The 23,118-nt window shown below is 43.9% G+C and overlaps 3 protein-coding genes across 5 annotated transcripts in view; 1 reads left to right on the forward strand and 2 right to left on the reverse strand.

Moving 5' to 3' along the window:
* Positions 1-23,118, reverse strand: part of NASP (nuclear autoantigenic sperm protein) — a 189,046-nt gene that overhangs the window by 35,717 nt on the left and 130,211 nt on the right. The gene's annotated exons all lie outside the window — the stretch shown is intronic.
* PRDX1 (peroxiredoxin 1) lies at positions 1,333-8,258 on the forward strand. The gene is made up of 6 exons (XM_050977314.1): positions 1,333-1,483; positions 4,240-4,356; positions 5,169-5,322; positions 5,585-5,707; positions 6,504-6,634; positions 7,877-8,258. Exons 2-6 carry the CDS (start codon positions 4,251-4,253, stop codon positions 7,960-7,962), a joined length of 600 nt encoding a protein of 199 aa, XP_050833271.1. The 5' UTR covers positions 1,333-1,483; positions 4,240-4,250; the 3' UTR covers positions 7,963-8,258.
* Positions 15,712-21,029, reverse strand: MMACHC (metabolism of cobalamin associated C). Of its 2 annotated transcripts, none has more exons than XM_030226505.2 (4): positions 20,941-21,029; positions 18,850-19,044; positions 18,331-18,483; positions 15,712-17,778 (listed from the first exon to the last, which is right to left on the reverse strand). In XM_030226505.2, exons 1-4 carry the CDS (start codon positions 21,010-21,012, stop codon positions 17,470-17,472), a joined length of 729 nt encoding a protein of 242 aa, XP_030082365.1. In that variant the 5' UTR covers positions 21,013-21,029; the 3' UTR covers positions 15,712-17,469. The 2 variants fall into 2 exon arrangements, with proteins under 2 accessions (XP_030082365.1, XP_009087141.2); XM_009088893.4 differs by having other exon boundaries at positions 15,712-17,781.

A 23,118-nucleotide genomic window follows, 5' to 3' on the forward strand; every position in this document is an offset into this window, starting at 1 on the left:
AGCATTAAAAGAGTCAGAAACCATGAGAAAGTCATGACTGCTTTGTCCATTGGTAAACATGCCAGAGTTGCAGTGGGACTACATTGTTCTGGAGGTTTTTATTAGGACTGCCTGACCTTTCAGGGGTTAATCTGTTCACGGGTTCATTGGCCTGAGGTGATGGGGAGGTACATACATGTCTCAATATATAGACCTCAATTCTCATTAGAACGCTGATGTTAAGAGATGAAACTTCTTCCTCTAAAAGATTAAGTGTGCTATAGCATAGAAGTAGATAAATTAGTTGCATGAAAGTGAGTGCAGATTTTTTTCTGAGTCCATATATACATGTTATTTGCTATCATTATATAAGGATTAATTTCATCTGGTCCCAAAATGAGTCATCTCTGGGTGAACCACCACATGGGTATGGACACCCAGCAACACTACACAGTGATCTTGATTATAAACATTTAAAGTTTGTTAATCCTTTGTGGTTTTCTACTCATTGCAATTTACAATCAAGTTTTAACAGGTATAAGAAACAACTGTAAACTGCAAACCAGATGAGTAAAAATCAGTTGGTGAGCACATTTATCAATTTTGACAGAAGCAAGCATTTTTGTCCTGCATATAGCTTAATGGTTTCCAGTATTCATTATTTAATAAAGATTTCATATTTAAATTCAGAATTTGGCCCTTAAAAAGTATACCACACTGCTTCTTCACTCTTGGATTCAAAGACAGTACTTATGGCAGAATCACTGAGGTTAAACGTTCCTCAGAGCAGCTTTACTGCTGAATGATGCAAAACTCCCTGAAGTAACTGTATCTTCCAAAGGCTTCCATCCTACCCCCGAAGCTCAACGGTTGCACTTTAAACTTAGTTTTCATCTTTCTTTTGCTGGCTTGCATGACTGGGATCGGTGTTCCCATCGATGGAGAAGAATCAATTAAAGCCTTGGGAAGGAGTATCAGGGAGAGGGGGCAGTGGGTAGTGCAGAGCGAGAGAATAGAGATTTGACATCGCACCTCTGTAACACTGCCCACACATTGCTCTGCTCCTGAGAGGTTTCGTTTTACTTCTGTCAATGGCCAACACTTAATTCACATGAATGACATGCCAGTCATCCCTTACTCTCCCTCAAAGTCCTGCGTACCCTCTGAGAACTTCAAATAATCATAGCTAGGTCAATTAAGGCACTACAAATGCTATTGCTTCTTGCACCAAGCCCATCAGTCGTTTACAACCGTGGCATTGGTTATTCCCACGGCACTTCCCGGGACTCTCCAGGGAACGATCTCCGTTCACTCGCACCCCGATGGCCCCGGATCTGCCAAGTCATGCTGCCCTTGCAGGCGCTGCCGCCCTCCCCTCCCCGCCGCGTCCGCTCGCGAGATCCGCGCTGCTATAAAGGGGGCGGCGCGGCGCGGCTGCGGCACTTCTGGCTGTGCCGTCCCGAGCCGAGCCATTGCTGCGTGTGAGATCGGGTCTGCGCTCCGAGTGAGTGTGCGGGGCCGTGGGGCTTGCTGGGGACTTTGCACGGTGGTTTTTTTTTTTTTTTTTTTGCATTTCATTTTATTTTTATGGGGGGGTTTGTTACTCTTTTGGGTGGGTTTTTTTTTTTGTTCGCTTTCCCCTCCCCCTCTGCGCAGATGCGCCCTTGAGCGAGGCGCGTAGGGCGAGCCCTTTCTCCCCTCGTCCCTCTCCCGAGGGATCGCGCTGCTGCGGCTGCCGCCTGCACCGCAGTGTTCAGTTTCCCCTGGTTTTGGTTTGGCCTCTTTTTGGCGGGGAGAGCGAGCAGATAAGTCCTTCCAACGCTCGGGCCTTTATCAGCGCTGCGCGGGGAGGAGCCGCGGGGAGGGCCCGCGGGGGGAGCGCTCAGAGCGCCTGCAGGGAGCCGAGCGGCCCCTTCCCCCGACAAGCGAGGCGGCATCTCGCTTCCAAGCCTTAAAAAAACCCCTAACCCGATTGCTGGCTCGGGGACATGCAGGGGGCGGGTTCTCCTGTCCCAGAACGGTGTGGGGGGAGGCTCGGAGGTCGCCTCGCAGCCCCTTGGGCACCACGCGTGCCGCGGTCCGTGCGCGATGCCCGCGGTTCGGTATCGCACCCCGACCGGGGCTGCGGTGGCCTGACCGCATTTTTGTGCCAATCTGAAGGTGGCTGTGGGAGGCTGATGGTGCCTTTTGAAACGGCCTTTCGCTTTTGTTCAAGGCGCCCTAAAGGTATGAAATCGCTGGTTCAAGAGAGCAGGCCTGCCTCATTATAATTGCGCTTTGAAGATAATTGAGGCCGTCTTGCGGCTATGAGCAACAAAAATACTCTGGCCGGATTCGAGTGTATTTGATTTAAGGTGCTCATTGTACTTTCCTCAGGAATGAAAGGAAGTAACAATGATTCTGTGGTCTGCTCCTGTGCGGGTTAGGAAATGCTGTGGCTAAAAATCCGAGCAGAACGCTCGCTGACCCCACACGGAATAGCAGAAGGGTTGGCAGGTCACAGCGGGTGCTCTGAGGAAAGCACACGGCTCTCTTGAAGTGTGAGGCAACCAAGGTCTCCTGCAAATGCTAAAAAGATTTTAATGTTACCAGAGAAAGGGGGAATAACTTGTAGTTTAGAAAGGGGAAGTATCAAAGAGCAGTCTGACCTTGAATACCTAGTGAAGTACTCCAGAGGATTGCTGATGGAACAAATATAGAAGGACTGGCATAGAACTGAGCAAAATTATGACCTTGAATAACAGAAAATAATGTAATTCAGTGATAAAAATGTGGGGTCATGCACTCCAGGCCGAGCAGCTCTTGCTTATAAGATAAAACTTGCGAGTTGGAGGCATCTCAGATAAATACTGTGCAGTTACTGTGCCCCTGTCCCTCTTGCAGAATTGCACTTTGAGAACCACAGCTGCATTTGTGGGTACAGGCTTCTTAATGTCCTCCTGCTAGGCTGCTTCACTGCATCCTACAAAGGATCTCTAATCCTGGCCACCACATTCTCTCCCAGTCTGCTGCAGTTAAAGACTAAACACCCTTGGATGAACATGGGGATAAGGAGCTTTGTTGCATAGTTAGAAATGCTGAATGTGTGGGCACTTCTCAAAATGAAAACTGAGAGGTGGATCATTACTGTTAGGGTGTGTGAGAGAAACTTCCAAAAGCAAAACGATTGCTAAAAATGCTAGGTGTGGGTTTAAAGCTAAATGTTTGACTTGTGGGCTAGTTCTCCAGGAAAAAAGTGGCTGGCAAGGGGGAGGGAGTCAAGAAATGAGGTGCTCTCAACCTTTTTTAGAACGGACTTGGTGCCTTACAGGCACAACTTGGAACAATCCTTAGTTCTTGGCTTTCCTTAGCAACATGAGACTCATGCTAACCTTTGAAGTGTTTTTTATCTCCTAGGCAGCCAGTGCTGCAGTGTGGAGAATAAAGTGAAATAACTTTTAACAATATTTTGTGATCTGCAGAAATTAGGTTTGTAGAGTTTTTTGTATTTGAAATATTATGCTTTGGGAGTACAAAGAGTTATACTGCACTCCCAGACTAAGCAGAAATACTGCACAGGATGCATTACAGATGAACAAGCTTTTGGGGCAGACAGCCAGAAGTAGCATTCTCTTGTCCTTGTGTACCCTTTTATTCTTTTTTAATACACTTAAAGGGGAAACAACCTGGCTGTACTGATTTAGACTTGGTGAAATTGTAATTAACAGAATGTGATTTCCATGTGTGCCACGAGACTTTCTGGTTGCAAATAAAAAAGGGTTGAATTGTTCAAAAGGGTGAAGTGTAGTTATGCAGAGCAATGGTCCCTGGGGATTAACAGAAGTTATTTTCTTTCAGAATGAACAGGAAGTTCAAGTTTGAGGTCTTAAATTCCCTTGTGGAATTGAACAAGGTTCTTCTCATTGAAAGGTCTAAAAAACAGACTTTCTACTCCTCCACCATGTGGAATGGTGTGGTTTTCTGAGTAGTAGTAAAGCTCTAGGCTAGCAGTTTCCCAGACTCTGAGCTGTTGCTGGTTAGATAACCATTACTGCATCCTTAGGAGGCCATGAGCCATATATTAAGTGCTGACAGTCTCTATAGTGGCTCAACTACCCAGGTGACAAAATTCATTTAACACTTCAGCCTTGTTGCAAGATCGAGTGCTGATAAACTGTCTTTGGTGTTTAATCTAGATTGATAAAATGCTTTGAATAAATCCTTACTTGAGGGTGCAAATGTACTGCCATCTAAACTGTATTGGTGTTAACTCCTGTCTAGGTTAAATCAAGATGTCTTCAGGAAAGGCTTTCATTGGAAAACCAGCTCCTGACTTTACTGCCACGGCTGTAATGCCAGATGGACAGTTCAAAGACATCAAACTCTCTGACTACAAAGGTAATTTCGTGTGCTTCTCTAATTACACAGATAGTCTGGCCATAGGAAGGACTGGAGGGTATCTGAAGGTGCATCTTGGTTTGGCTTTGAAATCATAGTGACCACTTGGCAGTGGACTGAAGATCAGAACTTGTGCAGTGGTGGCTGTAATATGCTTAGAAGGCTGTCAGCACCATGACTGAATGTCCCAGCTGTGATAACTGTTACCAGTGAGCATAAAACTCCTCTAAACTGTTACCTTGCATCAGGCTCATTGCCCTGTATCATAGTGAGACTGGTGTAACATTTCCAGACTGTGGAACAGCAGCATCTTCTGTCTCACCTTTGGCAATGGAAGGTAAATTCTTTCATCTAACCAACGAAGTCCCTTTCTCTAGAGTGCAGGCAATATGTTTTCTTTGTCAAAAAAAGCTTCACTAAAAACAAAGGGAAAGCCTGAAGTAATCAAGTACTTACGTTGATGGCTTTAGAAATACATTTCTAATGATGCTGCAGGCTACATGAGGGTGATGAGTCAGTTTAGACTACTCACCTATTAAAATGTCTCCTTGGCTAGTAGCCTTTCAGGTCTGTGGCATTTCTCTGTTAGGGGTCAGCCATGGGGTCTTCTAGTGTAGCACACCCAGAGCTGTACTTGGGGCAGGCCTATGGGAGTAGACCCAAGAGACAAGCATTCCCTGCAGTCTGGGTTTGGGGAGTTCAGTTGGGTGGGGTTTTAAGGTTGTTATTTAGGTTTTTTCCTGTCTTTTGGTGGGGGTTGTTTGCTTTTTCTTGAAAACCTAACAGATTAACTGCTTGTACGGCTTTTCTAGGAAAATATGTTGTGTTCTTCTTCTACCCCCTGGACTTCACTTTTGTCTGTCCAACTGAAATCATTGCCTACAGTGACAGAGCTGATGAATTCAAGAAAATCAACTGTGAAGTAATTGGAGCTTCTGTTGACTCTCACTTCTGTCACCTTGCCTGGTAAGAATCATCCTTTTAACCCAACAAACTGTTTTGCCTGGCCTCAGTTGCAGGAACTGAGTCCTGAGCATATTCAAAGGCACTTGGTAAGTATTGGTAGTGCCAGGTGCTGCTGAACAGAGCTGAGCATACTGGGCACCTGTTCTTTTGTTGCTGCATGGCAGATTGAGTATGATATTGCAGAAAGGATCAGCTTCATTGTACCTTGAGCCCTCATTCTGAACTGCCCATGTTCTTAACGTGTAAACTTTTCTTCTTTTAGGGTCAACACTCCTAAGAAGCAGGGAGGTTTGGGCACTATGAAAATCCCCCTGGTTTCTGACACAAAACGTGCCATTGCCAAAGACTATGGAGTGCTGAAGGAGGATGAAGGTATTGCATACAGGTAATGTGCCAGAGGTGAACGAGCTTATAAAGTTATGTTGCAATGCATGGACAAGAGAGATGAGCACAGAGCTTGTGTACACTTGAACACCTGCAGCCAGCTAAAGCTATTGCCTGTTCTAGGTGTGAGCTCCTGCAGGCTGTCAGACACTTCTGCAAGGGGAAATGGTCCCTGGTTCTCTGTGGTGCTTAGGCTTCCTGTGCTTTTTAGGTTAAATTCTGCTTCCCTTTGACTTCCTGCTGCTCAGTGCAGGATTCTCATGCAGTTGAGCTGCAAACAGTGATAATGCAAGACCTACATAGTCCATGAACATGATTACAGGTATTTAGTCTAGTGATCAAAGTGCAGATTAATTAAACCCCAAGTCTTTAGTCTGCTGTTCATAAAAGTTGCCAAGGGAGCTGAGCTTCTGCTAACTCCTAACCTGATGTTGGAGGACTGATGAGCTGCTGCTTATTGTCTTTTTGAGACCAGTGTGTAGTAAGTTTTTTTAATGTGAGAATGTCTCTCCTTGAATTTGTTTTTTCCTTGGGTTTCTCTTTCTTTTTTTTTTTTTTGTATCTTCCTGTGTCAGTGCTCTGACTTGGCTCCTGTCCCTCCTAGTTCCTGTTGCGCTTACAGCTGCTACTGTTTCATTGCTGTGCATGCACCAAGGTGTTAGTTGCTAGGAAGAGGTCACAGTAAATGGTACAAGCAGTGCCATAATCAAATAGTGAACTTGAGGTTTTGAAACTCATGTCAGTCTAATCAGCCTTTCAAAAGCTGTGCTTCAGGGCTGGTTTTTGTTTGTTTTTAGGGGTCTGTTCATAATTGATGAGAAGGGGATCTTGAGGCAGATTACAATCAATGATCTTCCCGTTGGCCGCTCTGTTGATGAAACCCTCAGACTTGTCCAGGCCTTCCAGTTTACAGATAAACATGGAGAAGGTAAGAGAGCTTTTCAATTTATTGTTTTCCTAAAAAACAACATTAACTAAGCAGATTAAATCAAGGATTACTGAAAGGTACTAAGTACATGTATCAATCTGTGCACAGCACGTGATTGTGACTGTTGAAATGCAGCTGGTTCTGTAAATCTGCTTGTTGAAGGACACCATAATGCTTTATCTTATTCCAGTTATTTGTCCCCTGAGTACTTGTTCCTGTTGAGATTTCACTTAAATCAATTTGATGATGGTGTGAAAGAAAAAAAAAAAAACACATTGCAGATAAAAAGTTAGAACCAAGTTAGAGAAACTCAAAATTGTTATTTAGGTGTTAGTAGTCTTCAGCTGTCATTAACTGATGACATGTGTTGCTGCTGGTCATACTCACTGTGCTTCAGAAGTGGTAAATTGTGGCAGGTTTTATTAAAATGAGCTGCTCTCGTGACTGTGGCATATAAACGTGTTATGTGAGGAGACATCCCCAAACATTTGATGATGGAGAGGTCACATATCATGCAAATGAAGCCTTTAGGGGTTTACTGTGCCTTTGACTAGTCACAACCTGGCAAAAGGTTTTTCTTTAGAACTTTAGGACTGCAGTCACATCTAAATCAGGACAGACCAGAGTAAGATGTGTAGCAACACTCAGAAGCTGAGCGTTCTGTGGCTAGAATTGCCAGTCCTGAGTGGAGCTAGCATCCAGCATTCCATGACAGTAAAGAAGGAATGCTGTTCAAAAAATGCTGCTCAAGAAGCTGCTGGAAGTTTGAGACCATGCAACCTCTGCATTTTTGATAGCCATGTAAGGGAACCAGTGACAGCTGAATGCTTTTTCCCCTGCCCTATTCAGCTGGAGGGCTGGACCAGGGTGGATTAAAGATAAGGGGAATACAGACTTGGCTGGATCCAAGGAGATAAGTGTAGTGTGGTGTTAGAGCCCTTCTGACCTGGCTGCTGGAGTTGGTGTTACCTTTGCTATCAAACTTCCCAGAAGCTTTTCAGTGGGGCTGGGAGAGGTGCTTGTGTAAAGGACCCACTGTTGCCTGGGCAGGCACCTGGTCTGGGTGTTACTGCCCAGTAAACAAATAGAAACAAGCAAAACAGAGCATCATGTGACACTGAATGCACTGTCTGTATGTTGCAAAGATCTGTACATGTTCTGAGTTGCTACTTTGCTTTAATGTTGTGTAAAACATGTTCTGCAGGAGCAGCTGGTAAGACTTAAACATTCTTATCATTTCAGTGTGCCCAGCTGGCTGGAAGCCTGGGAGTGACACAATCAAGCCTGATGTTCAGAAAAGTAAAGAGTATTTCGCCAAGCAGAAATAAACATTCAGCCTGAGTGGAAACTAGAATGCCTTACTTAAAGAGCAAGTATCAGTTACTGAACTTTGATTAAGTCATTGCATCTGAGTCAAGGGATCATGTTATAGTTATAAACAGTAACTTTTTTACTTGAAGGAAAGTTTGTCCTGTTGACAGTACCTTCATAGCAAATCCTAACCATCAGTATCTGTACATCAAGCCCTGTTGACCTTAGTGACAATGCCGTGTCTGTGGTTAGCCATGTGTTACATAGAGCAGTGGTATCCTTTTGTAACTCTATTAAACTTGTGAAAAGAGCACTCTGTCTACTGTTCTTGTATGTAGTCATCAGGAGGCCTGGGAGCAGTGCAGGCTGCACTTCTGAAAGCTTTCTGTAGAAATCTTGAGTCATAAAGGCCTTTTACTACAGCTCCATTAGAATGGAGAGAAAAAGACTTGGTTTGCATGTCAAAGTAATAAAGTACTCCTCACATTCCCCATGTCTTGGCTGCTAGATGGAGGATCAGGCTGTCAGGCTTAAACTCTGGGCACTCTGGTATTGCTTGGAGCATGTGACTGACAAAGGTGGGGCATCTCCTCATGCACCATGTCAGCTTAAGTCATTCTGACATCTACGTTAGCCAAAACTGACTGTTCATGTCATTCCTGGGGATCCACCATTGACTTTGAATGCTGTCTCTATGGGAGTGGAATACTGGGCTTTCTGGAAAGGAAACTTGCTTGGATATACAACATTCATCCACGGTCTTTCCCACTACATGTCATGGGGGTGATAATATGCCAGTTATCCATTAGCTTGTAGTCATATGATCTGGATCAAAAGGGTGACATTATAAAATCTGGTACTCAGGTGTGCTCAGCCTTGTCTTTAATCTTTGTATTTCAAGTGATTATGTAAAACTCAGAGCACATGACTGGCCTTAAGTTATACCAAAGCTGTGACTGCTGTGTAGTTTCATAGCTCAGTGTGGCTTGTGATAGGGCTAAACTTCAAAGCTGAGGACTTGGGTAATGAGCTCTTGCCTAACAATGTAAGGGAGTTAGAGCCCTGTGATCTTCATGTACCTGTGAAGATTAAATTCTTACTGGACCTTGTAACCATCTTCAGCTGAGGTTGTAAACAAGTTCTGTCCTGCTTAAAGTCAGCAACACCAAAGATAAGGCCCAGGGCTACTTATGTCACTCAAAAGTGAAAGTTGAATGCCTTGAGTAGTAAATTTGTTTTGCACAGCTCCAAAATGTATGTGGCAGAAGCCTTGGTACCAAACAGTTGAGTATCTACTAAAGTAGCTAATCCCCATGAACATATGTGAAAGTAATGTTTAGCTGGATCACTTCTGCTTAATTTTTAAAAAATCCAAAGTCTCAAGATAACAAATGAGGCCAGCTTCCCAGGAAAGCATTGATAAGTAACAAGGGCATTTATATGGTTCAAAGTAAAATGAATATAAATGAGCGTGGCTGAGTAAGAAGTTAGCAAACTTTCTTTTCTAGCAAGTGAAAAGGAGTAAAGTTAGGGCTAAGCTAATGTAAAGCTTACCTTAGTTGTTATAGTAGCCTTGAAATCTAAAAATAATTACAGTAGTTACTTGGAGGGCACTATGTCCCCAAGTGCCACATCTACATTGTTTTTTTTTAAACTTCCTGTATAATAATTGTACTGCTTCCCTGGGCAGCTTGTTTCAATGCCCAACCACCCTTTCGGTGAACAAATTTTTGCTAGTATCTAATCCAAACCTGGTGCAAATTGCATTTCCTCTTGTCTCATTGCTCATTAGTTGGGAGAAGTGACCAAACCCACCTCACTACAACCCCTCTTAGGTAGTTGTACAGAGTAATTTTGTAACTGCTTGGTCACCTGCCCCTGGTCACAGAGGATAAAGGGGTTCTCTGATGTTCTGCTCCTGAACCTCTCTCCAAACAGGGATCTTTATGTGCCCATCCCAGGCCCTGGGAGGAAGGTGAGGGTCTGAGGGTGGTTCTGACCCCAGCAGCTGCTGTGGCTGCTGTCAGGAGAGGTCAGAGCTGCCCTGCAGCACATCTGGGCATAGGAGTGTCCTGTAGAAACACCCCTTGGGTTCATTTCTTCATCCCACTCCTCTGGTGCAAAGAGTTTCCTTCACATGCTGTAATTTCCTGTGTGTCCTGCCCACCTTGAGCTCCTCCACACTGAGAGGCTGCAAACTCTACCTGCTGAAGCATCACAGTCACAGGTGAGTGATGATACTGTGGAAACTGCAAACAGCCAAGAAACCAAATCCCTGTGGATTAGGAACTGTATTACATATGTGCATCAAAGGATTGACAGTGGGAATCAATGTGATTAAACAATTATTTTTCATTCTTCAGCCACATGAGTCATTCCTGGGAAGGTTTGCTATGCTGTCATTTTAATATTTACATTATTTACATTTCCAAGAGCATAACACACAAAAAATGTGTAACAAAACTTCTTCAAACTAAGAAGAGTCTTAAGTTTATTACTTTGTTTAAACTCTGTATTGATTTAGATATAGCTTGGAATCCCCAGAAAGTGTTCAGGGGCTTACACCCCACTCCTTGCATCATGACATCTTAGACTGGTGTAACTTTTATGATACTCAAATAACTATAATTTATTTAGTTTTTTATTATTCCAGTCACTTATTGAGGTGGGTTTTTTCTATGTTCCAAGTTGTATTTTCATTACAATTATGAACTACTTTTGCTTTCACAATCAACAGGTGCCATATTTCCCAGTGAGGTAAAAACCTCCCTCAAGCAGTGCTTGAATTTGACAGGATGGGTAGCTGCCTAGGGGGGTTTTCCCTGAAGATGTAAATCAGAAAGGATAGATGTGATATTTGTTTGTTTTTGTTGGTTTTTTTTTTAATGTGTGAGTGACTACACATCTATTTTCCTAGTTTGAGTGTTTTTTATAAATATAACCTTTACTCATATATTTCTTTAGAATAGTCAGGTGAAGAGAAATTGAAATATATCTTACTGTGTCTCTATCCTAGATCTCTTAATTTGTTGCTGATTGCTGTGATTCCTGGGGATTTATGTAACCATTCCTCAGCTGGACAGGGGAGAGAAAATAGTGGAGGTTCATGGGTCAAGGTAAGGACAGGGAGAGATCACTCATCAGTTACTGTCTCAGGCAAAACACACTTGGGAAATTGGCTTAATTTTATTACCAATCAAATCGGAGTCAGATAATGAGAAATAATGAGGCTGCAGGGGAATCTGTGCTCTGGAGCACCTCCTCCCCCTCCATCACTGACATTGGTGTCTGCACAGCTGTTTCTCACATTCTCCCTCTCCTCTCTGCAGCTGCAGGTTGTTGCACAATTGTCCCCCTTAGCTCTGTTATCCCAGAGATGGCTGGCATTGGCTCCCTTGGAAGCCTCTCACAGCAGCCACCCCTGTCACCCCCCCTGTGCTACCAAACTTTGCCACACAAACCCAATACACACACATTGTGCTCTCTCACATTATCTAAAATTTAAAAAATTTATTCCCTCATGTTTGTGACAGATATTTGTAATTAGGTTTTCAGATAATAGCATTTGTGTAGGAGCAACTTGATTTTTTTGGAATGTATAATGCAAAGCTGTGCATCAGACATAAATTTATATATTATATCTTGGCATATATAGGATGTGATGTTTGATATTCAACATATAGAATCTAACCCTTACTAGATTTTGTACAACTTCTGAGTTAGTTATTTCAAAATTAACAACTGCATATTTATATTTAGATGCTTAGAAGAAAGAAATTGCCTCTTAATGTTTAAAGAATTATCACTTTGTTTCAAAGTGAGCTTCTCAGTAGTTTTGAAAAACAGTATAAAGAGTTACTAATGTTTAAAAGTACTATTTTCTTTACAAGTATTCCATCCTTTTTATCAGGCCTTTGTTGAATATATTATTGGATTGTCCAGCAAATCAATAAAGTTCAAAGAACAAAAGCAAGCATTTTATATCTCACAGGTATTGCAAAATGTTGCCCTTTGGTTAGGAAAGTCTGTTTGCAAAAGCTCTATGAAAACAGTTTTTAGTAATGTTACAGATCAAAATAAGTTATGTAAAGATTATATTAAAATACTCAGGTTTATTGTATTAGTAGTCTGAAAATTTCAGTGGCTCTGGTGTTCAGTATTATATTACATGACAGTCTGCAAATGTGAATTCTGATGTATATTGCTAGACAGAGGACTTAAACCAGAAACATCTTGGTTCTAATTTGCAAAGGGTGAAATGAGGAAGTGCAGAGTAGTGGAATGCAGCACGCTTGGACAATAAATTCAGTAAGTGTTAGAGCTGTTACTGTCTTTTTTTTTTTTAAACCAATTTAATGGTATGTACAAAAAGAACACTGAACAAAGAAATTGAAGAAATGGCTTTTGCTCATGAATACAGTAGCTCTATTTTTAAGCCTTGGAAAGAAAAAACAGGGGTTTGCCTTTAATGTAGAGTCAAACTCTGCATTACCAGCAGCCTTGTGCTGCACACCCCTGGGTGGCTGCAGAACAGGCTGTGAGTTGTTTGCAGTGTTCCTGAACAAGAGCTGAGCCTGTGGGAAGCAATTCTCACCACACCTAGTGATGAAAGGTTTGCTTCAATGTGAAATTTGGCACTTTCACCTGAAACTTGAATCACTGTACATGTTATGGGGACACGTGTCTGAATTTAGGATGTTTCTGTGCAAGAACCCATTGGAGCACAGATATGTGACTAAATACCAGTGAAGTCATTAAGGTTGCACTGTCCTCTGACACCAAGGCCAGTAGGTTTGTGTTCCATATTCCACAGCAACAGATTTTTGAAGTATCTGCACTGATGAGTAAAACCAATATCTTTTATCTAGAAAGGAAAAAAGTCTTCAATCTACACTTGATAAAGCATCATAGCCTAAAATTGCTGTATTACATCAAAATCATTTTTCACAACAATAGGGCAGTTTTTTACATTTTGGAAGACTGAAGTAAGAGTGAATGATTCAGGAAGACTAGTCTGAACAATACTGGAAAAAAGGTTATGACATGAAATAAAAACCTAAGACTAATTCCTTTAAAAGGAATAAGAGGGTTTATATATTCACAGAAAAAGCAATGGTTCTGCATAAATTTAGGAAACAGAAAAATCTCTCCACTCCTTCTGTAATCCATTTAAAGAAATTTTCCTGTCCCATGGTTTGTTCTACAGGAGGAAAAAACCCCAGGCAACTTAGTGAGTGTAAATGTGTCTGATCTTTAGAACTTTACAAGGTGTTTGGGGGAAAAGAAAACATATGCAGTTATTGAAAGTAAAACTGCTTTCTCACTGACTTATGTACAAGCATCAACAAAGATAACATGAGAATTATAGATGTAATATTAATGATAGTAGTAATTTCAAATATTTGTATGCATATCTAATCACATTTTGCAGATCTTGGTATATTACTGGAGAGATTTTAATCATGCCACTAAAATATCTTACTACTCATTTTATGACAAAATATTCAATTCTTTCAAGTTTCCCACCGTATTTCCTAAGGAATGTGGACATCTTTTTGACTCACAGAGGAAAAATAAAAGCTCATTTGTGTTCCTTGGTGCTCTGTTTCCTCCTTGAAAACCTAGAAGGAAGTGCCCTGTTCTGTTTTCTGAAGGAAATGTGATGGATGATCTGCCACAGGATATCTGATAGCACAGGAAGCCAGTGTAACAGCAAAAACCCTCTCATGAATACATTTGGCTGCTTTGGTAGATGAATCTCTGAAAGTTCAGCTTGCTGAGGTGCAGCTGTTTCTCTGCTGCAGTGAGCAGCAAAGCCACTTCCCTCAGAGGAAGAGTTTTGAACTGCTGCTGCTGAAGTCAGTATTCAAAGCTGATTTATTAAACACACTTTTTGCATGAGGCTTAACAAAGAGTGCTGATAACCACACTGGCACTTACCAGTAGCTACCACTATCTTGTTGTTTAAATACATCAGTCTTAACTTGGGGATTTTTGATTCAATTTCAATTCAAGTCAATGTGCATTTTCAGAAATATAACCCATGTCAAATAGTAGTTACACCAATAATAATTTTGGTCACAAATAAATAAAAGACCATGAATATTTTACTGAATGAGTAAAATTATGCTTCTGATCCAGAGGAGGGCAATCTAGCCCTAAAAAACCCCAAATAAAAAAACATAGCAAAAACCCCAGCCCAAACCAGACTTTAAAACCCCCATCAAAACAACAGACTAGAAGAGTTCCCTGCTCTCCTAAGGTTGGCTATTTTTGATTGATACACCAGCACACATTTATACAGCAAAGCATCTTTAGTTCTCCATAGTTCAGAGGAAAACAGCATTGTTACAAGCCACTCTTTTTATGGGAGAAGAAAAAGTCAGTCTCAGGAATTAAGTTTGCCACACTCTTCTTCACACCACAAAGAAACTTTAGTGCTTATTATTGTACCACTGAGATGTAACTGATTCAAATTGATACCAAAACCCACCAACAGTGTTTTTGCAGGTGTTTTTCTGAGCAACAACCCTGATGGTTGTTGGTAACCAGGTTAGACTGTGCTTTGTATTTAATTGGTATTATCTGTCAAATCTTTAATGGTTATAAAAATCTCAGTTATTTTTAGGGAAAAATAAAAAATAGGGGAAAACTAAGGATAGTAAGAATGGTAAATGCATGAAACTATTACAAATTTGTTAATTCTCCATAAACTATTTTATTAGCTTGAAGTGTACTGAATACCTTGTTGCTAAAACTGAATTTAAATTCAAATAGCTTTTCATTTCTTTTATTTTTCCTGTTCAGCTCTTGAATACTCACCCTACTGGTTATACTGAGGAAAAGAGTCTTTAATAAATGTTTAAAAATTAGGATTTAGAGAACAACTTGCTTAAAAATGTAAAATGTTATACTTGAACTAGTAACTCTCTCCAAGTATTTGCAATTACTTGTTTGATATTTGCAAGGGCTGAAACTAAGAATGCCTTCACAATGCCTCAGGATCCAAGGCTGATCCATTCCTCACCATGTCTGGTCTTGTCCCAAGAGATGAGGTAAGTCAAACAGGTTCTCAAACTTCAATTTCATAAGACAAAGGCCCTTATACTCCAACCAGCAAGGGGAGAAATCTTCTCACTGTGTATCTCACTGTGCAGCTGTGGATCTCAGTGAGCTGGCTGAGAAAAAGAAAGTAATGCCCAGTCCAAGTCACTCCAAAACCACTGTGGTAGGAATGGATATTGCTACATAAATATTTGCACTCTGTTCTGCCTGACACAATTGTATTCCCAGAAGCACAAGGAACACGGATCTGTGACTCTGTTCACTAATAGGTTTTAACCAGTAAAAATTCCAGTGCTTACAGGCCTTACTTTAGTGCTGCTGAGGGAAAGTCCCTCAGTTATGTCTCACTGGACATCTGGAACTTTTGTTACTGTTAAGAACAGAGGAAGAAATGAGAAGTGCACTCTCATGGTGCTTGCTGTTAATGCTCTTACTGAAATGACCTTTATTGGGAAAGATAAACCTTTATTGGACTTACTCATAATGGGATGTAGGTTTTATTTTTTATATCCCAGTGGGCCTGTGGTAATAGTTTACCAACTTCTGCTAAGATAACCATTTTTTTCCTTAGTTTTCAGATACTGGACTGTGTGTGTCTTAGGTAGCTCACTCTTTTCAGGATATTAAAAAAACCACTGAGCATCCTGAGTTCTTTCTCGACAAGTTAAGAACTGCATTATTTAAATAAAAATACTCAGTACTGAGGTTTACTTACAACTTTGTATATTTAGTAACCAAAATACCATTTGAAGAGAAATAAATTACAGAAATTGAAATGCAGTGACCATGGTAATCTGTTTAATAAATTAAGACAAAATATTAAATATTTGTAAGAAATCAAAACCAAAAAATCAAAATAATTTACTTTAAATTGTAATATAAAAAGATAGATTTGATTCAAATCTATATTTATCCTTCTAAGAGAATCAGTATTTTGTCTTTGTTACTAGTATGAGCCATTACCTCAAGCCCCTGTTAAATTACAGTTCAGTTTCAAAGTTCTGAAACATCAAACAAATTTGAACCAGAAGTAATTCTGTAAACAAATTTCATTCTTCACCTTAAATTAAACATCACAATACCTCTATCACATTCTAAATCAGGTGTCTGCCTTAGTCAGAGATTAACAAAGCATGGAAAGCAACAAAGACTTTTTTGTAAAAGCAAATGTAGTGAACAAACCCAGTGATCACATGCTCACTACTCTGTTTACAGGGAAGCAAACTTGTTATCCTGAATTTGGATTACAATGAGTTAGTGTACTGACTGTGAGCAACTGTATCCAGCAGTGAACAATGGTGAGGGCAGCCTTCCTGGTGGAGTCTCCAAAGCTTTGAAGAATCCCAACATAAAAAGAAAGGGCTCAGTTCTTCAAAGTGAGTATTTCTTCACCATCATGTTAGTACCCTCAGAAGGAAAAAAGTGCCTGTCCATTTGCAGCATTGCACTGCAGTCTAGTAAACAACTCCCACAAAATATTATTTTAGTGTATTATATTATTTTAACGAGATCTGAGCCTCAGATTGCTCAAAGAGAAATTAATTCCTGATTTCCAGGCACATTGTAGCCTCTGAACAAATGTAACAGGACCAAGTAATGGAAAAAATGTTGCTTCTGTCTGAACATGTTTAATCCAGCAATTTAAGTAACATAAATGTCATTAATATTTCCCTTTCTTCTGTGCTTGTTTGCCTGTGCATGTGACAAGGCCTTGTGCCATGGCTTTTACATGTGTGCAGGTTTACAGTCTTTCCCACAAAGAAAGCACACCAGGAAACTGTGGCAGGGGGGTGAGCTGTGTGCTGGCACTGAAAAACACTTTTAACATGGATGTGGTCTACCTTAGAAAAGGCCACGAGAATTGTCTTTTTCTGTCAGTTATCTTAACGTGAGTAAAACTTCCAATCATATGGACGTTACTCAGCATCTTTCCAAATATTCCAGTCAGCTCTGTGAATGGATAAATGCTTAAATGTGACCTAGGCCAGACTCTAAAGACTGGACATGTGTTCTCTAGAGAGGGTATGCTGGCTAAAAAAGTACCTGCCCCAAGTTTAGACAAAATCCAACTAAGTAGTACAATGACTGATTTTTTTTTTTTTTACACCTACAAAGAATAAAACCAGAACATTCAGAAAGAAAATTTTTGAGAACAAAAGTGATTTTTCTAATGAGCAGCATGGATTTTGAAGTTGCCAGGATGTCTAAACTACTCCCAACCAAAGGCTAATGGCATCTAACTGGGCTCCCCAAAGGACACCCCAGATCAGCAGCAGCACAGAACAGAGGGGCTCCCACCTGCCCCAGACCGCAGAGCAGAGCAGTGCTCCTCTCTCTGGGAAGCTTTGATTGCCATGTCTGTACCAGCATAATCATCCCCTCCTCCCCCTCGGCACCGGGAAAAGCCGGTGCTCATGAGTTACCCTTTGCTGCCCTCTGCCCTCCGCGGAGCCGGTTTCTCAGTGAAATGTGATTCTCTGAGCTTCCTGCGAGAGCCCCAGCAGCCGGAATCTCTCGGCTGGAGGAGTGGCAAAGTAGGCTTTCTGCTCCTCGGAGTATCTTTCCTTCACTTCGATGATGTCCCTGTAGCGGCCGTCCTGCCAGTGGAAATTGAACTGCTCCAGCAGCTCGATCCTCTTCTCCTCGGTGCTCACACAGTCCACAGGGGAGGGCTGTTCCAGGAACGGCACCTGGATGGCTGGGAAGAGCAGGAGAGCCCGGATTGCAAACCAGCCGCCATACTTGGGATGGATACAAACGCCAAAGATCTTCTGGAAAAAAAAAAATTATCCAGGCTGCCTCACTTTGTGTCTAATCAAGGCCAGAGTTCAAAGCATCCATCAGATGCTTCTCTCTCTCCCAACCTTCTCTTGGAGAGCTGTACAGAGGAGAAGGGAAAACTTTCCTGAAGGTGTGGCTCGAAGCACTGCATTTTCACTCCCACTTTTCTGTGCCCACACACACCTCCCTGGAATGTTGGGCAGAGGTTCCCTTCTGCAAATTTATTACAGAAATTAACCACAGAGCATTTCCCCCTAGTTTGTAATGCTGTAAGGAACAGGTTTTCCTTTACACTGCCATTTATTCTTCTATCTAAGTAGTTTAACAGATTAAGATATTTCTCTCCATGCACATCTCCCTACTACCCTGGAGAATTTTTGGAAGCTTCCGATTCTCACCTGAAACACTTTATCAACCTGTATGTGCTCTGGACTTTGTAATTTCCTGCAAGATGAACTAGTGACTAGTGAGCAAACAATCACTGTACAGTTCAATGGTTTTAGTTCAATGGTTTTTCCCAGACTGTGTTTCTGCCTCACCTTTTTCCCCCAAGGATCAAGCTTCACATCCTTCCTTTGGTAGTAATATGCAGCTCCAGCAACATGAGCAGCTGTCTGTGCCAGGAACTTGGGCTTTCGGCTCGGCAGCATCTCGTAATCAAACATGATATCCACCCTCTGGTCAGGGAATTTCTGGGAAAATTTGAAAACATCAGCCCAAGCTCATGGAAAAAGCTTTGCCACTCCAGAACTGCTGGATGGCAGCAAATCAGGCACATGTGAAGCCTGCAGACTCCCACATTCTGCTGCTGAATTCTATCAGCAGGTTTGAGGCTGTGGGCATTCAGCCTGTGCCTGCAGAGCTCCCTCACAGCTGTGAGGTGTAATCCAGAGGCAGAACGTGCAAGTAAAGCACCCAAAGCCTGCTGATGCTCCCTCCAGGAATAACACTTCACCCTTCTAAAGAGCAGGGCAGGAGTCTGCAGGGCTTTGTCTGCTGCTCAACCCACCCGGTTACATGCCACAGCACTGAATGGAATGGGTATTTCGGATTCTTACCTCTTTCACACGTGATAAGTGATGAGAAACACACTGATCCACAGGATCCCTGATTATTTTTAACCGTTCTTTGTTCACAAAAGGCTTAAGGGCCTTGTCGAACATGGACGGCGTGCTGAGGACCACGAAGGCCAGCGTGTCATCTGGGTAGGGGAGGTGGAAGGCTGGCTGGAGAACAGCATTGTACCACCCAACCTGGGCAAAGAAACACACGCTTCCATCACAACACAGACACCACTCTAGTGGACATGCAGGAATGTAAAAATGTGGAAATAACTGTAGCCCTCTCCATTTGCAACCCAGATGGGCAAATCTGCCCAGGGCCTTCCTTTCACACCAAGTTGTTTTGCACAGCAGGAATCACAGTTTGGGAAAGCTGTGCTGTGAGCTGTGAGATAAGAATCACACACAGCACTCAGCTCCAGTCTGCCCTTTATCCAGCTCTGCTCAGAAACCTAGAGGGAAGTATGAGCAATCAGTCTTGCCAATGCAAATCAGATTGTTTGGTTCAGATAAAGCTTTTACAGGTTTGGTTTTTCTCTCTTATCTTGGGCCAGAAAGAAACCGGTCGTTCTTTTTTGTGTGACAAGTTGCATGTGTTACTTCTTCTGCAGGAAACACTTGTGTGGAATGATGTGAAGCTCTTGGCAGTGCTAAGTCCCCCTAAAACATTTGTTACCAGTAGCACGTGGATTATGACACAGCCACATTTGAATATTTGATTCCAGGGCTGGACACAGTCCAGAAATGAGAGATCAAGCCAGGGCAGCAGGAAGCATGACCAGGAGGACAGGGCTTGAACCTGCAACTGCCAAGTGCAGGAAGAAATGACCCAAACCCCCTGCACCCCACTCCTGATGCCCTGTACAGTAACATGACTCTTTTCATAGGTTATGACAACTCCCTCCCTCCTGGGGTGCCACAAGGCCAGGTCTAACAGTCAGAGAGGTGTTGAGTAATGCAACAGTAGGTTTGAAAATGAAATATACTGGTTATTCTAAACAATCAGTGAAATTACTCTGACAGTGACTCTGCAGCTGGCAGTGGCAGCCAGACTGCCCATGAGGAAACACAGAACAAAAACTAGATTCACTATAAAGTTTACATTCTGATATGAACCTCTAAGTTTAATCAGTTTTGTGGCTCTGAAGGTGCTGAATTGAGATGTTACAAGGAATTAGAGAGATGTGACTCTAAGCTTTGCTGGTTTCCCAGTGAACATCAGTCAGTGCACCAGGGCTGGCTGTGTCAGAATGAAATCTGGAGAGAGCTAGAGGGCTAGAAGGTTTCCCCTCTGGTAGCTACAGTCTTTTTATCTGGGTTCTGCCCCGAATTCTGCTGATGTGTTTTAGGCAAGCAGCATTGAGTTTTCCAAATTCTGGAGGCACTTATCTCATTACTTCTTTCACCACCTCATTACCTTGTACTTTTTATGCACACAACATCACAGCAGGAAATAAAAATATTTCAGGTGACAGATCCAACACTCCCCGAGGGAAGGGCACGTTTATTGCAGATTGATTTGTATTCGATATCGCAGATTGATTTATTGCAGATTGCCCTGGGGCAGGTAAGGAAGGAGCCCCCGCAGTTACAGGTGAACAGGGCACAGCGGCAGAGGCTGCAGGGGGGCCCCTCCACGGGCAGAACAGAGGTCAGGGGAGGGCATGAGGGGGTCAGCACTTCCACAGACAGGTGCTCCCACACAGATTAAAATGTAACCTTGCTCAGAGGACTTTGCCGTCTGCTGGGGCAGATGTGTCATTACGTAACGGCCCCGACCCCGCCGGTCAGGGGCTCGCACCAAGGGCCGGAGGAGCCGCTGCCTCTGCGGTCACCTTGTCCCGCGCTCCCGGGCGGGCCGGCCGGACCCCGCGCTGCGCATCGACCCGCGCCGGCCGCAGCGGCTCCGCGGAGGCGTGCCCGGCCCCGCTCGGCCGAGGGGCGCCCCGAGCTCCCCGGGGCACCGACCCCCGGCACCCCCCGGCCCCTGTGCGGCCCCAGGACCCGCTCCGTGCCCCACGCTCCCTCAGCCCCTGCAGCTCCGCGGGCAGTGACGTCGCTCCCGTGACGTCACGGTGACGCCATTACCTTGAAGGCGTGCGCCTCGAGGCCGAGCGGGCCCAGCGTGCTGCGGAGTTGCTCCGCCACGCGCCGCTCCATGGCGGCGGCGGCGGCGCCGCGCGGGGCACCACGGGAGCGGTAGTTCCGGCCCGGCGGGACCCCCTGCGCGCATCCCCCGCGTCTCCTAGGAGACAGCGCCGCGCTCAAAGAACTGCGGGAGTTGTAGTGCGCGGCGTCCTCCCTTCCTCGCCGGCTCCCCCGGAGGGGACTCCGTGTCCCAGCATGCTCAGCTAGTGCAGTCCGGCCGGGGTCCCCTCGCAGTTCCCGCCTTGTGCCCGTCCCGTTACGCTGCCAGGGATTAGGCCTCTTTTCCTGACCTCAGCCTCTGTGGGAAAGCCCCACCTGTGCCTGTGGGAGGGTGCTGCTCGCCGAAACAGTGAGGCCTCTGTACTGGCAATCCTTTCTCCTTCCCCTGCTGAAAGTAGACGTTCTTTGCAGATTCTGTATTCCCTACCGCTTGCCATACTGGAGACTGAGCCTCAGATTTGGATCTCCTTACCCTAATCTTTATAGCTGCTTATCACAATCTTTATTGTACTTCTGCAATGCTCTCCAGCCTGCAGTGCTGGGTTTTATGAAGTGCAGGACACCAAAGGTGCAAGTTCCTGGGGACAGAACTACCTCAGATATGCAAACTTACTGCTTTGTGGAGTTTCCTTATATCTTCTAGTACCCCAAGAGTTCCTCCTTATTATATCCATGCCTTCTGTTCTGGGAGGGCAGATGGATCCTGTCAGTCATGTTTTGAATTACAGTTTGTTCTTTTCAGATCTCCCTGTATTTTCAGCTTTTGAAGTTGCACCAGACCACTGTGTTCTTTCTTGGACTAAATTGTAAGTAATCCTTGTACAGAATCTGTTTCCGCCCATCCGCTCATATCATTGAATATCTCAGTCTGTGAATTGACTAAAACAGGAGAAAGAGCTCCAGCAGGAGCAGATCCATAAGCTATGAAGTAGCGAAAGTAAAGGCAGTGGAACCAAAGCACTGATAGCTGCAGGAGCCTCTTACACGGATCACTTCTTGTCTGGGTTTCTGAAGTCCTGTTGAAGAATCAGGCTGAGTGTAGCCTGGCACAAGCTTGCTCCATCTCCCTGCTCACCAGAAGAGAAAGAGCTGGATACAAGGCAGAAAGGGCTTTGCACCTTAGATGCTGGAAATAAGAGGGGTTTCCCTCTGTTGGCATGTTATATGTCCAACTCCCTTCTTCTCAGTTGTTCCGAAATTTTTCTGACGGGCTTAATGCTGTACTGGATCAGAGGCTGCCCCTGGAAAACACTCAGGTGAGCAGCCACAAAGCTCAGTCTAACAGGGCACAATCTTACAGTTTGTACAAACTCAGGATGGAAGAGTGGAGCACTCACCAGAGTCTGGGCCACATCAGGTGGAGGGGACACCCCTGCAGGGAATTTGGGGATCCCAGGTGCAGGTACGCTGCAGGAGCAAGCGCAGCTCCCGGGTGTCAGGCGGAGCCGCTGCCTGGGAGCTGCAGGAATGTGTCACAGGAGGGTGCTGCTGGCTGGCGGCTGCTCGGAGCTCTGCAGGACAGCTCGTGCTGTGGCAATTGCTTCCACAGGCGCTGGGCTGGCAAGCTCAGGGATGCCGGGGACTGGTCTCTCATCCTGCTGTTCTCTTTTGCCAGCTGTCCTTTGTACCTGCCTGTGGAGCACAGCTCATTTCCCGGTGTGACTCCAGCTTTACTGATGCAGAAGGTGACAGATTTGCCAGCTCTGTGAGGTGGGCTCTTCCATTTCAGTCCTGAACGGGCAATCTTGAGGCAGCTTTGACCTCAGCGTCTTCCCTCTCCTGGAGCTGATCTTAGGCTAAGTTCAGGAAAGGTGTTCAGTCCTCCTGAGGTAGCTCATGAAGGGAAGGGCTGACAGCACTGGTCCTGCCAGAGTTCATTTGGACAATGCTCTCAGGTGCACAGGTGATTTTTGGGGTTGTCCTATGCAGAGGCAGGAGTCAGACTAGACAATCCCTGCGGGTCCCTGTCACAGCACATGCCACAGTAAAGATGGCCACAATACACAGAGTGTCACCAAACAGTACCACACCCCATCAGAAGGCTTCAAGCATCCACCATTTATTGCTCTTCAGTCCAACCTTTTATTCCCCTCATTTTGTCTGCCTTACACCTGTGTG

This window comes from Serinus canaria, chromosome 8 (assembly GCF_022539315.1).
Source record: "Serinus canaria isolate serCan28SL12 chromosome 8, serCan2020, whole genome shotgun sequence".
NCBI classification, from domain to species: domain Eukaryota; kingdom Metazoa; phylum Chordata; class Aves; order Passeriformes; family Fringillidae; genus Serinus; species Serinus canaria.